This window comes from Drosophila teissieri, chromosome X, assembly GCF_016746235.2.
Source record: "Drosophila teissieri strain GT53w chromosome X, Prin_Dtei_1.1, whole genome shotgun sequence".
In the NCBI taxonomy this organism is placed as follows: Eukaryota; Metazoa; Arthropoda; class Insecta; order Diptera; family Drosophilidae; genus Drosophila; species Drosophila teissieri.
The window spans coordinates 3,020,106-3,033,945 of record NC_053034.1 but is presented as its reverse complement, the minus strand read 5'-3'; the positions used below and the strand labels follow the sequence as shown (position 1 = coordinate 3,033,945).

The following is a 13,840-nucleotide window of genomic DNA, read 5'->3' as shown; positions in this document are numbered from 1 at the left end:
TGCGGATTGAACTTCTACATATGCATGTATGTGAGTATTATATCCTTAGGTGCTAGGCTGCGTGAACCGTCTACTATGTAGTACAGTGTTGTCTAATAACTTTTGCGACTCCTCGATTTCTGGTGGGGTTAATGACTTCTCCAATCCCTCTTGCTCCTCTCCTTTCTCCACTTTTCTCCTCTTCTCCTCTTTTCCTCTTTTCCTCTTGCTTCTTTTTTCCTCTTCTAACTTGTAGTTGCTGAAATATATGCAGCTTGCTTTGGAACGCCGATTAATTATCATTGTAAATATCTGTGATAGAACTCGCTGTTTTCGGTTATACATATTCGGTATTCGGTATACTGCTCTCTATATTTTTGGTTGATCGTTAGTTTGGCGGCATGCCTCGTAGTGCGGTTGGTTCACAACCCGTTTTCTCTGATCCTCAGTCAGTTGCTATATATAAATATATAAAATGTTGTCCAGTTTCTTGCAACATTTATCAAACTTGATATTTTCGTAGAACTTGCGGCTGTATGTGTGTGGGGTAAACATGAATTCATCTACGGTTACGTGTTTGCTTTTTTCTTTTGCCTACAATACTACTCACTGCTCACTTGCTACCAGAGATCCCAAAATACGGCCTTCAAATCGCATACAACATTTTGGTTAATGCTAAAGTCTGCATATGTAACCCTTAAACTTTCATTCCGTTTTGTTTCTTTTAGAGCAAATGGTGTTGTGGGCATTGCGGTAGTGAGTGAACATTACGAGACTAAAACCATTTAAGATATTGCGTATACGCACTTGTGACAACTGCTTGGGAATTTATTGCGTATACGCCCTAGTGGCATTGCTTGTGATTTCAACATTGACTTATCCTTGCTGCATATCCTAAGATTAACCCATTGTTTTTATCATAGCTTGTGCCTAACTTTTTGATTTTCCATTGCTTGAGACCCTTCTGACTCCCATGGTTTCCTCTTTCCCTCTAGGATATGTTTTTGGCTCTCAACGCTTGCATCCGCTTGGTCAAATGTTGTTGCTTTTGGTGGTTCTCGAAGATGGGTGCCTAGTTGTATGGTTTTTGGTTGTTCGTTGGTGGGTGGATTGGTAATGGTGGTGTGAAGTGGTGTGGTGTGGTGTGGTTTGGTTTCGTTTGGTTTGGTTTGGTTTGGTGTCCAGCAGATGCAAGTCCTAGACAAAGCTGAGCTCATGCCCGCTGATCGCGTCGATGAACTCAAAGTGCGCGTAAACTCATTCGCCGTTGATCACGTATACCGGACAGAAGGCCTTTTCCGTATTGAGGGATTGCGGCGACAGTGCCCGGTTGGGTACCTTCAGTCCACAGCTGCTGTCGCCGCCCTGTTGCCCCTCTCCACCGGCCTCTCCCGCTTCGGCGGCACCTCCAGCACCTCCTCGGGATCCGCCCGATCCGCCTGATCCTCCCGATCCTCCCGATCCGGCCGCGGCATCCTCTGCCGAATTACACTCGCCGCTATCCACCTCCTCGACGGTCTCCAGCTCGCCGCCAGCCAGCGTAGTGGAGCAGTAGCAGTAGGACAGGTTCGTCTTGAGATCCTCGCAGAATTGCTGCTGCTGCGCAATGCTCTGGATGCGCGAGCGGGCGAATTCTCACATATACGTGGGCTTCAGCTTGTAGGCCCTCTTCCAGATCTCGCACAGGCAGACGGTCGAATGGAATCGATAGAATATGGCCAGCGGCATCGACACATGCGTGATAATCGTCCATGCCCACAAGCCGTAGAAGTTCAGCTGTATGGGATGCGATTCCGCGCGTGACTTCTCCAGCGTGCTGATGGCCCACATGGCCAGATTGACGACCAGCATGAAGGTGACGATCTCGCGGCCCGGCTTCTTGCGCAAGTGCTCCGGACTGACGGCCTGCCGCCGGCTGGCGTCCAAAATGAACATGGTCTGGCAGGCCGTTTGCACAATGGAGGCCAGGGCATTGATGGGCACCAACATGTCATCGCTGCGCAGGGTGAAGTGCCCGGCGATGACCGTGAAGATGTTGTACAGAAACGAGCCGGTCTGCGCACCCACCAGAAGGATGTCATCCAGCGAGAAACTCCGGTAGGCATCGTACTGCAGATGACGGATCTGTATCATGCCCACCAAAGTGGCAATCGTGGCCGTGCCATAGATGAGCAGCTCGCAAATGGTCACCTCCGTTACGGCCATGGCCACGAACTCCGGCCGTGAGATCAGCACAAAGAAGATGATCAGCGATATGATGGTCAGCACCAGGATGAGTATGCCCACAAACAATCCCTTGTGGGCACGGGCACAGTCCACGGAATAGTGGTGCGGTGATCGCTTCATCGGCGAGCTGATCATATCCGGCCGCTGGGGCGTCGGTGTTTGCGGTCTGGAGATGCTCCTCCACATCACGTACAGTATGGCCGCGCAGATCAGCGAGTACTCGATGGTGCAGGGAAACAGAAAGGGCGAGGCGTCCTGCACCAATGTACCGATGATGTTCGTTCGCCGGCACTCAAAGATCTGGTATGGTCCCTTCAAGCCGCGCGGCACTCGCAGATGGGCCGTCGGATCGTGCTGGATTATGGCATGACCTCTGGAGTGTCCCGGTATCCGGTGCGAAATTCTCAGCGTGCGATTCTCCGGATTGTAGAACGTCAATATCTCGTGCTTCGTCTCCTGGATCAGGACATTCAGCCAAACGGCCAGGTTCGTGCCAATCATGTGCATTAACCCGAAGCGTGCAATGATCTTGTAGCGATACACCTTGATCTGCTCGTTGTTCAGGAAGATGAAGTACATCTGAATGAAGATGAAAGCCATCCGGGTGGCCGGGGTCAGGGCCAGCAGCACGTTGTGGCACTTGGTGTCCGGATTGAGCTCGAAGTACTGCCCAAACTCCAGGCCCGAGTAGATCATGCTGCCAATTCCAAAGGCTACAATTGACAGCATTAGCATTTAGAATCGTGTACACAAGTTACTGAAGCACACTTACCTACGGCGCCCATGCGCAGATAGAAGCTGCCGTAGTGGGCATCCCGGCGTCCAAGTGGCGAGAGAAGCGATGGTCGCCGCACGGGAATCGGCGGCGGAAGTCGGTGGTGCACGGAGTTGCTATCCGTGTCCGACTCGTCCATGCTGTCCGTACCGCTCGCCTTCGTTGCCGACTTATTCGGCGATGTTGCTGTGCGAAGTGCAAGATTTCGATTGAATAATCCACACACACTGTTCCAGTACGGTTTCAAAACTTACCAATCGGAACTGGCAACTTGGGACGTCCCCATATCAGAGTGGCGTACATGAAGAGCAGGAATATCATGCTGCCAATGTACAAGTACAAATAGTACACCTAACCGGAAGATGGAAAGGGTTATGGTCATAGCTATTAGTGGGTTTATAGGGCTCACCTCATAGAAAGAGGGTGGGATATAGGTGGATATAACCTCGGCCATGGGAAAGGCTATGCCCATGACGACCAATAGTTTGCCGTAGAGTGCGGAGAACAGAGTGGCCAGTGCATCGCCGCTGTAATATATATACAATATTATATAGTTGCCAGTTATCTAGTAAACTATTCTTCTTACGCCTTAACCCTTGGCATCGGCGGATAGACGAAGGATGGCCGGTGAGTGCGCTTGATGGCGGGCAGCACTGGATAGTTGGTCAGCTGGTGCGAGTGGTACATCAGCGCCAGCTGTCCGTCCGCCTGGCTGCCGCTGAGCGCCGGCTGGGAGCTGCTGCCGCCGGGCGAGGAGGGCGGATCCGAGCTGTCTGGTCCACCGCCACCGCCGCCTCCAATGTCGCGATCGCCGTCGCCATCGCCGCCGCCAATGATCAGGCCACTGGGTCCCGGAGTCTCCTGGATGTTGCCCTTGTGGCTGGGCAGACTGGACTCGTCGATGGTCACGTGGTGCTGCGAACCCGAGCGAGCTGAGACCCTACCCGGCGATATGGCCACCACTGGCTCGGCTGGCATGGCCATCATGGAGCCAGCGCCGGCGGCAATGGGCGGAGCCACTCCTGCCATGAACAGTCGCCGGCGGTCCGCGGGCGAACTGCTGCTCCCGCTGTCGGGCGGCGGCGGCGGTGGGGCATAGCTGCTGGGCACCGTCGGCGTGGGCACCCGGACACTGTGGGTGTGGTGGTTCTGGTGGTGCGGATGCTGGAACTGGTGCGGCAAGTGGTAGTGATGGTGGCTGCTCGTGAAGTGCGACCTCGGCTGGCTGGTGACCGCCGTGGTTGCCGCTGGAGCAGCAGCAGCAGCAGCAGTAGCAGCTGGTGGTGGTGGCTTCTGTTCATCCTGGTAGCTCACGGTGGCTATTGGTGGCTTCAGTGGCTCTGGCTTCGATGGCTCCAGCGGTTCGGCGGTGGAGCTGCTAGAGCTGCATATGGAGGAGGAAGATGAACCGGATGTGGCCGACATTCGTGGGATTAGTGGGATCAGCGATCAGCGATTGGCGAATATATATATGGTAATGCGTGGCTGGATTGGCGGACCGACGTGGACTCACTGAATCGGTGGACTGGGTTCTGGGCTCTGGGCCCCGCACCCGATTTTGCAGATACAAATACATACGACCGGCTTAATTAAATAATGGTCCCCCCTCCAAAACATATATGTATATACATCTACATATATACATGTCTATATATCTGTGTGTGTGTGCTGGGATTTATTGTATCGGATGCCAGACATTTCCGCCGCGAATACATTGAACTTGGTGTCCAGCCGCCAGCCGGCAGTCGGCAGCCTTCGACTGAACTTTAAACCCTGCCAGAAGATGGCCCTCTATTTATAGACGCTCGCATTCCGGGGGAATCTCTGGCCTTCCGGAACACCCATCGTCCACTTCCACCCACCCACCGGCGGACACAGCATGCGCTCTCCAATTGCGCTTAATAGCAGATAGCAGATCCAGTTTCAGATTCAGATACAGATTCAGAAACAGATACAGATACAGATACAGATTCAGATCGAGATAAGCACACAGAGCTGGCGAATAATAATAACAGCAGCACAAAAAAAGAACAATAGCCACTCGAAACAGAAACTTAATGAAAAGTCCCCAACCATTCGCCACGGCCAATTGAAACTAATCGCCGTCTAGTGGACACAGCACAAATCGGGATACAAGTGCGACTAATACAGTGCGTTTCATGAATACTATGCTCGCTCGAACTTTGACTTTGAATGTATGGTGAGCCATAGCAAAGGAAAGTTTTCGCTACAATTCCAGCAATGTATGCCATACACAATGGCACGCACTGTACCGCTGATAAAAGATTATAGAGATTTGTGCAGGTTTTTTAGCTGGCGGCGGCACTCACACTCACACACACACACCATCACACTCGCCGAATGTTTGCTGGCAAAATGGAAATATGAAATATGCTCGCTACGTGATTGGGATGTTTAATTAAGGCGGCGCGGCATGCATCTGACACATGACACATGTTGGATGACAGGTGAATCTGCAAAGGGAAAGAGGAGCAAGTCGAGGGGCCACATCCTGCTTCACACGCTTCCCATGCCAACAAGGCCAACAAAGCCAGCAAAGCCAACGGATCCGTTCAATCCGATGCGATCCGATCCGAGCACGCATCATTTATTCGCAAAGCCACTCGAAAATAATGCCGGGCATCATTATAACATCTGGCTGTAGAGCCACGCGAGTCCGCAGGCACGGAAAGAAAATTTGTCAAGTTTTGGGAGCATTTCTATTAAATATGGAAATATGCATAATCATTATGCAAGCTGCATTCATACGATTCCTTACAAGAATTGCTATATTTTAGCTTTTGCGAAGCAAATAAAATGTAGATGTCCGAAATATGTTTGCACTTGTTTTCCAGCGTGCACTCAAACGGCAAAATGTGTGTGGGGGTTTTTGGGGGGATTTAGCTAAGGTTCGGGCTTGTGAATAACCTTGACATCAGGTCACAGCCATCAACACGAATGCGAAACGGAGACAGTGGTGCATGCAACATGAGGAGCGGCTGCAATTGTGTGGATTGTGCACTCGAGCGCACTTGTAATCTGATTTCAAAAAGCGTGCTGTGTGCTGCGTACTGTGTGCTTCATGGCGTCCTGTTGTGTCCTCGTATTTTTTTGGGGTTGTTAACCCGACTCGACGGCAACCTTTTGCCCCGACTGTTGCATAAATGGATGACGCTGGTGCAAGCTGCTTTCAATTCATTCAGCTTTTCCAGCTACCAGCTGGGTTTGCATCTCGCCTGCCAGCGCCACAAAGTCAAAGGAGTAAACACTTTGGGAAGTGGCACTTCATGAGTTACTCTTAATCGCAACCAGGAGCCACAAGGAAGTAACGTGATTTCGCTGGATTATCCACCTCTTGCAATTGAATGCGAAGTTTAGCTTGGGCAAACTGAAACGTATCCCTTCCGAAGTGAATGGTTTCCTGACTGACAGTTCCTGATAGCCAGAGATCGATCGAAAAAGTGGCGATTCAATCAGCAATCATCATTCCGTTTACCTGTCAGTCAGACGGAGCAGTTGCATTTCGACTCGAAAGGCGGAAGACATCAACTATTCATGGGTGCGAATGCATTCACCCCGACTCCGCAGTTGCTAGTCGGCATGGAAATTATGTCCATTAGTGCTCCATAGTGCTCCATAGTGCTCCTTGCACTCCATGGACAAAACCGCAATGCCAACACAAAAGTCGCCACTGAGCACATGCCACAGCAAACACAGCTAACTTGCAAACTTTCAATTGACCCATTTTGCGGTGGTCTCTCGGTGGCTTTGCGCTGGCTTGGGGCAATTTGCTGGCGAGCCGCTCGCATTTAGCGCCATAATAATGGGTGTGGCAATGGCCGAGGACAACAACCTGCCCGGGCATCCTTTTCACCTTTCACCTCCGCGTTGCTCCACGTTTTTTTATTCGCTTTTCTTTGCCTTGCATGCAACCGTTTTTATGTTGCCTTCCCTCTTATTGGAGCTGCAACAATTTGTGCATGTCAAGCCAATCGAGCAGGTCGTGTGCACCTGTAAAATGCTCCCTTCGTAACCTACAGCCAGTCCCACCAACCACCACCCACATCCACGTGCACCCACGGCCTGTCGGCATACCGGGCGTATACGCACTTAAAATGCCGCATACGCCGTGTGGTCCTTGCACGTGAAATACGAATTGCTACAACTATGTAAATTGAATGAAAACTTTTCGCCTTGTTAGCCCATCCAATGAAATGGGTATTAGAGTAATTGATCTATTATGCTATTAGTTTTGGATAGCTTAAATTGCTAACATAAATACTGAACCTTTAAGCAACTAAAGACCTGGCCTTTTGCCAGTGCAACGTCCTCGTTTCTCTCAGTTTACGGCTCTGTTTACGGCGTGAAACTTGTGAGGGTGTTGCTCTGGAAACGGTTTGTTTAATTAATGTGGAGAGCATACGATACGGAGGAGGATGCAGGCAGACAAGCGCCGCAGCGAGGCAGCGAGGCAGCGAAGCGTATGCAGATGGCAGATGGCGCATTACGTGGCAGGAGGAGCGCCCAGAGCACCAAGTGGAGCAATGAAGCAGTGGCGGAGTGGAGCAGTGGCGGAGTGGAGGAGTGGCCCAGGTGGAGCACTGACACGAGGCAGGACGAGCACACAAGTTAAACAGTTTTGTTGAGCTATTAGCAGCGACTAATGGAGGCTGGCGACGAAGTAGTTAGATGAAATTGGGGATAGGATGGTGCAACGTTCCGAGGACGTTGATGCAATTAATGGAGTGCCCCGAGGAACTTTGAAACCAGAACCAGACGTGATGGTTCAGTTTGATACGTGCGGCGGGAGCAGCAACTCAAGTAGAAGTTTCTCTAGCCCCGAAGCCCAATGAGATTTACATCTCAAGTTGGGCGAGAACTTGCGCAAGTCCTAATCGAAAATCTAAGCTCTTCATGATTAGATAATAAAGCACTGTGCTAATGCGATAGTAAACATAAAGCTCTTAACATAATAGCGCTGCAAAACAAAGGATTACCCTATCTATAAACCATATCAATGAGTTATCCAAAAGCATGTCAACAGGTGGAATAGAATAGAATAGACTCACCCGATCTGCTCCTTGACGGCGGCAGCGACTCCCACGGCAGCGGCAGCGGATTCGGCCAGCTTGGGTGGGCTGCTGACCAGCGGCGGACTGCAGACCCTTGGCGGCGTCGTTATCCTTGGCGGACTGTGCATCTGGCGGGCCAGTTCCGGCGGCGGACTCCTCATCAGCGGCGGCGACGGCATCGCCGGGGCACCCTCTCCGGCCTGTGGACTCTGCACGCGCTGCGATCCGGACTTGATGGACCCGGCAGGACTGCGGACGCATGCCTGTCCCTGCGAGCGAATGGATGTCTGCGACTTGAGCGAGGCCTGCGGTGAGAGAACGCCTGCTGCCTGGGCGGAGGCCACGGATCCTGTGCGCGATCCGATGCGAGAGCCACCGCGGGATCCTGCAAGCGATCCCTGCTGTGATCCAGATCTCAGCTGCGATCGCTGGCTGCCACTGCGACTGGGTCCGCGACTCTCGGGCTTCGGTGAGCCACCTGCTCCGCCGCCGCCAACGGATGTGGAAATGGATCCAGTCAAGATGCTGGCGGGCCGCGGCGAACTGATGCTGTCGCCGCCCTGATCCTGCAGCGATTCCCTGTCCACGGAAATCTCGTCCGTCCCCTTGGTCAGCTCTTCCTCCTCTTCCTCGTCCTCCTCTTCGGGCTCCTGCTCCAAGGGTGGTGGTGGAATGAAGCCCCTGTCCTCGTCTAGTTCCGCAAAGTGCTCGGGCGGCGGAGCAATGATGGAGGAGGCAGAGTAACCGTTGCTGGGCGGTGTGGTTATGGTGGTGGACTCATCCTCGTTGTCCAGCGAACGGCTATAGTCCTCTCGAGCTCCGCTCACGGGTTCGGGTTCCGGTTCCGGTTCGGGTTCGTTTTCCGGCTCAGGTAACTCAGGATCCTCGGGCTCCTCGGGCTCCTGTTGATCCATATCGGGTGGTGGCTGCTCCGCCTCCAGTCTGGGTGGCGGTGAGTTCGGCTGGGACTCCGCCTCGCCTTCGCTCTCGTCGGAGGGCGTGAGCGGTGGTATCTGGCTGATGTGCTGAGCAGGCGGCGATACCATCCGACTGATGTTGAGTTCCGGGCAGGGTGGCGGTGTCACGGGCGGTGAGGGGGAGGTGGATGGCGACTTGGTCAGGGGTGGGGTCACCTGGCCGAGATTGTGGCCCTGCACGTAGGAGAAATTTGAGGGAAGCGGTGGCAGTGGTGGCGGTGGCGTGGACTTGTCGTCGTCCTCCTCTTCGTCTTCTTCCTTGGGAGTGTCCTCCTGGGAAGCCTGCTCCTGCTCCTGCTCCTCCTCGTCCTCCTCCTCCACCTCCTCCTCATCGGGATTGCTTTCTATGTCCAGCATTTCGTGTGGCGGCGGAATGGCCGCCACCTCCTCGGCATCATCGGTTTCCTCGCCTTCGCCATCGTCATCGGTGCGAAGGCCGGCATCCTCCATGGGCGATAATGGTGGTGGTGGTATCAGGTCCAGTTCAAGGACCGAATTAATGGGTGAACCCGGTGGCGATGGCGCTGCTCGGGCTCCCTGATCCTGCTCTGGATCGGGCTCCTCCCGCTCATCCTCATCGTCCCCCTCGTCGTCCTTTTGCTGTGGAGGCGGTGTGGGTGTGGGCGGTATATCATCCGTTTCCGTTAGCGTGGGCAGCGGCTGACCCAGTAAAGAGGGCGGCGGCGGCGGTGGCGCCACCAGGAGCAGTACCTCCTCGGCCAGCGATATTGTGGGCAGCGGCGGCGGAGGAACCTCGCCGGCCTCCTGATTGTTGGCCGTGTTGTCCACCTCCTCAATGTCGGAGTCGATGCCCTGGGCAAAATCCATGTAGAAGTTATCACGCGAATCGCTGGAACCGCGTCGCAATTTGAGCGACAGATCCGGCGAGCTGTCCATCTTGCTCGCACACGGGACTTCCCCTTTTGTTTGTGCTCGCTCTCTCTCTCCTCCCCGACTCCTCTCTTCCTATTGTCCTTTCAGGAAATTCCTTCACACACACACGCCTGCTGTGGCGCCCTCTAGCGTTGGCTTCCGTTCAACTGCGTGCCTATCTTGTTTAGCTGGCTTTTTTCGCTCAATTCTTTAAGTTTTTAAATATTTTAATTCAGTTAGTTGGTGATATTTGGCCTTTCACTTGATTTCACAGCACACGCACATTGTGTGTATCCCTAAAATGCACAAGGAAGTGTCAAAAACACGCATACGCACAGCATCCCGCTCTCTCTGTCTGCTCCTTCCACTCACTCTCTCCCTCTCTCTCTCTCGCTCTGTTTTTTGGCAGAGCAGTGGGCGTTTTTGGAAGGGGCGTGGCAGTGCAGTTTGCTGCGCATTTGGCTTTTTACGCAATTGGAGTGCGTGAGTGTGTGAAAGTGCGTAGTAGGAAGTGGGAAGCTGGGAAGTAAGGCAAGGGGTGGGTAAAAAAGGATAAGAAAAGGGAATAGGGATTTCCATCTTCCGTTTTCTTTGAATAGCAAAATGAGCCATTGGTTTCACAAACATAATAAACCATAAACGCACTTTAAACTTCGAATGATACAAAAACAACATATATTATTTGGCACTGCAAAGCTTTTAGCACACAGGAAAAAAAATCAACGGTTATGGTTCGTGTTCCGGTTTCGGACTCCGTCCGTGTATTGTTCCGTTCCGGCTGCTCGGTGAACGCACGGACTTGAGCTCGATTTACATTTACTTAGCCGACTGACTGTGCGACTCCTGCTGCGGCGGCACTTAATTCTAGAATGAAGAAGACTGAGTTTCAACTCGCAACGGAACCCACATCGCAATGAGTTTTCATCTCAAACGAGAGCGTGAGAGTAAGATAGAGAGGGAAAAAATGAGAGAGCGCCGCATAACGGTGCCGGTTAACGGTGGTTGTCGAACGGCATTTCGCCTGCAACTACAACTACAACGCACTTGACCGGATTCCAATTGCCTTTGCTTGCAGAAGTTTCCAGTTTCGAGTGCACATCCAATCCCGGAATAACGGAATAACAGCATAACGGAATAACGGCATAGCGGAATCCCAAAATCCCGCGACGCAGATTAAAGTAGGGTAGGAAGTCAAGTGGCGGTCGAAAGGAGTGCAAGTACAGCAACTACTTACAGGTGGGCACCAGCACCAGCACCAATTTCCACGGGTAATGCATGTGGAAAATCTGCTTTTCACTGCAACTGGGCTGCAAAGCTACCTTAAAAGAATCATATGTGCTTACTGTTTTTAAAAACCTCTCCTCCTGATGTTTTTTTCAAATTTTAGAGTTGAGGGTACATCACGAATTCTATAGCATACTTTCTGACGCTTTTCGTGTTTCTTTTTTTAATAACTTCGCTAAAAATAGTCATATTGCAAAAAGAATGACTGTTTTGTACAGCTAATTGCCAATGCTAACGAACCCTATCACTTTTTGAAGGCATTCAAACAATTTAAGTTTTTCCATTTTTTTGCATTTTTGATAAGGGGTAACATCATCAAAATTTGCTAAAAATGGGTCAACATTAATATCTCAAACCTTGAATGCAATTCGATTGCAAATTTAATTGCGAGCTCAACGACGTATGACACTCCAACTTTGGATCATTATTACCAAAGATATGCATAAAAATCCTAGCATTTTGGACAGAAAATGAGTATTTAAGGTATAGAAGGTCTTTTAGCCCATAAAATTTGAATATATCTAAAATAAGTACTGATGCTTACCAGTCCTGCGATTTTGCCCACTGTGCGGGGCCTACGCATTTGTTTTCCTAGCAGAAATGGACAGCCGGAGGCGGGGATCGGTGGAGGGGGTAATGAACAGCGTGTGAAAAGTGTCACTGCCTGTGCAAGTGTGTGCGTGATGTGTGTGTTTGATGTGTGATTGTGTGTGCGAGCGGGAGATGCCTCAATTGCGGTTCATTTATGTGGAGCACAGAGAGCAGCGGCCTAAGCAAAAACAAAAACATTCAACGGGAGCGAGCGGAAGTGCGCAGCTCTCCCCGGCGCTCCTGCTTCCGCTTCCTGTTGCGATGTGCTGGAATTTCAGCGCACATTCACACTGAGAGAGAGCCACCTGAGAGAGGATGCGGAGGACATGGACGTGGGCGTACTTGGGGGATGAGAGAACCCTTTTCCCGGAAAGCGTGTCATTGTGTTTTGGCTCCGGAGGAGCCTGCGCGAAATTGAGCCAAAGGCACAGGAATAAATCAGGAGCTCCGTCGGCGATGCCAACTCCTTATGAACAATGAATTGGCGCCGGAATTATTGCAACGACACTCATCAAGCTAGGTGCATACTTCCCATTTGCAAATATTAATCTTTAACATTTATTTTTTAGCTAAAATAGAAAGTCTTACTTTCCATAACTACAACATTAGTGGGAGGTAAACATATAACAACCGTGAGGATTAGCTGGCGTTTTTCGCGGTTCGAAAGTCGAACAGTTTGGGTATCACATCGCCGCACTTGGCGGAGATCTTGATATCCGCCAGGTGATCGGCGCGCGTTTCGCCAATATTGACAATGGCCACCGGTAGTTTGAGGTCCTTTGTTTGCAGGACTACGCGGTAGCCGGAGAAGACCAGGAGACTGGATCCGAGGACCAGCAAGCCATCGCTATTGTACACCATGCCGGCAATCTGATCCACTCGTGGCCGTGGCACAGAATCTCCGAAGAAGACAATTTCCGGCTTCAAGTCGCCGCCGCACTGCGTGCACTCGGGTATCCGGAAGTTCTCGATGTACTCCAGTGGGATCTCCACATCGCCGTCAGGCCGAATCATGTCGGGGGCATCTTTGAAGGCCGGATTGAGGGACGCCAGTATGCTCTGGAACTCGTGACGATCGATACGGTATTCGCAGGACAGGCACTTGACCACATACCCACTGCCATGAACCTCCACAACGTTCCGGCTGCCCGCCTTCGTGTGCAGCCGGTCCACATTCTGGGTGACCACCGCCTGGACCCGCTCCTCCCGCTCGAATCTGGCCAGTGCATGGTGCGTGGCATTGGGCTGTGTGGCGGAAAACTTGGGCCATCCCACAAAGTTTCTGGCCCAGTACCGCTTGCGCACCGCCGACGACTTGACGAATTCCATGTGCTGGACGGGCTTGTGATTGGACCGGGCGTAGAGTCCCACGCCCTCGGACCGGTAGTCGGGAATGCCTGGAAATTATTTCAAGATTTTAGAGAACTAGAAATGTTGATCAAATTCAAATGATGTGTTCCCAAATTGCCAGATTATAATAATAATTTAATAAAATTATTTTAATAATTAAAATAAATGAATAATGTGGAAACTTTTGAAACTGTTTTGGAATGCTTTATGAACATCGTAAAGTTGGGAAATCCAGAAACTCACCCGATTCCGTCGAGATGCCAGCGCCCGTGAGAACCAAAACATTCGGTTTGGACAGGAGAAAGTCCTCCAGCCGCTTGATGTCGTCCTCCACGGCGGGCTTGTGATGCGGCACGTACTCCTGCCTGGCGGTGGAGCTGCGCAAGGTGGTGCTCCGGAAGCGGAGCAACTGGCCCACACGCATTGTTTTGTTATGTATTATCACAAGTATTATTTAGTTGTTTTTCGGTTACGTTACTAGAGGTGAGCCAACTTCGATAGCAACGATAGGCTTAACAAATGCAAGGGACAACAAATAGATTTTGTGAATTAGTCGAAAAGGGGGTATCTTGCATACAATTAAAAGAGAAAGTGCTTTTAAATACCCAATAATAAAAATATTTGTTTACCGCTGTCGCAAAAAATAATAAAATCGATTGTGTGAATAGCGTTGGCAGCCCCGCCGGCAATCGATAACTGAACGACCCCATCGA

General features: G+C 51.4%; 2 protein-coding genes across 2 annotated transcripts; both read right to left on the bottom strand.

The window, feature by feature from the left end:
- Window positions 1-44: 44 nt before the first annotated feature.
- Window positions 45-9,926, bottom strand: LOC122623877 (proton channel OtopLc). Its single transcript, XM_043803247.1, has 6 exons — window positions 8,050-9,926; window positions 3,567-4,364; window positions 3,390-3,507; window positions 3,235-3,331; window positions 2,978-3,166; window positions 45-2,918 (listed from the first exon to the last, which is right to left on the bottom strand). The coding sequence occupies exons 1-6, from the start codon at window positions 9,924-9,926 to the stop codon at window positions 1,615-1,617; spliced, it is 4,383 nt and encodes a 1,460-aa protein (XP_043659182.1). The 3' UTR covers window positions 45-1,614.
- Window positions 9,927-12,305: 2,379 nt separating this feature from the next.
- Window positions 12,306-13,609, bottom strand: LOC122624242 (NAD-dependent protein deacylase Sirt4). Its single transcript, XM_043803724.1, has 2 exons — window positions 13,371-13,609; window positions 12,306-13,174 (listed from the first exon to the last, which is right to left on the bottom strand). Exons 1-2 carry the CDS (start codon window positions 13,549-13,551, stop codon window positions 12,417-12,419), a joined length of 939 nt encoding a protein of 312 aa, XP_043659659.1. The 5' UTR covers window positions 13,552-13,609; the 3' UTR covers window positions 12,306-12,416.
- Window positions 13,610-13,840: the final 231 nt, after the last annotated feature.

Coding starts and splice junctions, on each gene's coding strand:
- LOC122623877 (XM_043803247.1), bottom strand. CDS start 9,926: ATGGACAGCTCGCCGGATCTGTCGCTCAAATTGCGACGCGGTTCCAGC. Junction 3,167..3,234: donor CAAGTTGCCAGTTCCGATTG/GTAAGTTTTGAA, acceptor CACTTCGCACAG/CAACATCGCCGAATAAGTCG. Junction 2,919..2,977: donor TCTGCGCATGGGCGCCGTAG/GTAAGTGTGCTT, acceptor TGTCAATTGTAG/CCTTTGGAATTGGCAGCATG.
- LOC122624242 (XM_043803724.1), bottom strand. CDS start 13,551: ATGCGTGTGGGCCAGTTGCTCCGCTTCCGGAGCACCACCTTGCGCAGC. Junction 13,175..13,370: donor TGGCATCTCGACGGAATCGG/GTGAGTTTCTGG, acceptor AATAATTTCCAG/GCATTCCCGACTACCGGTCC.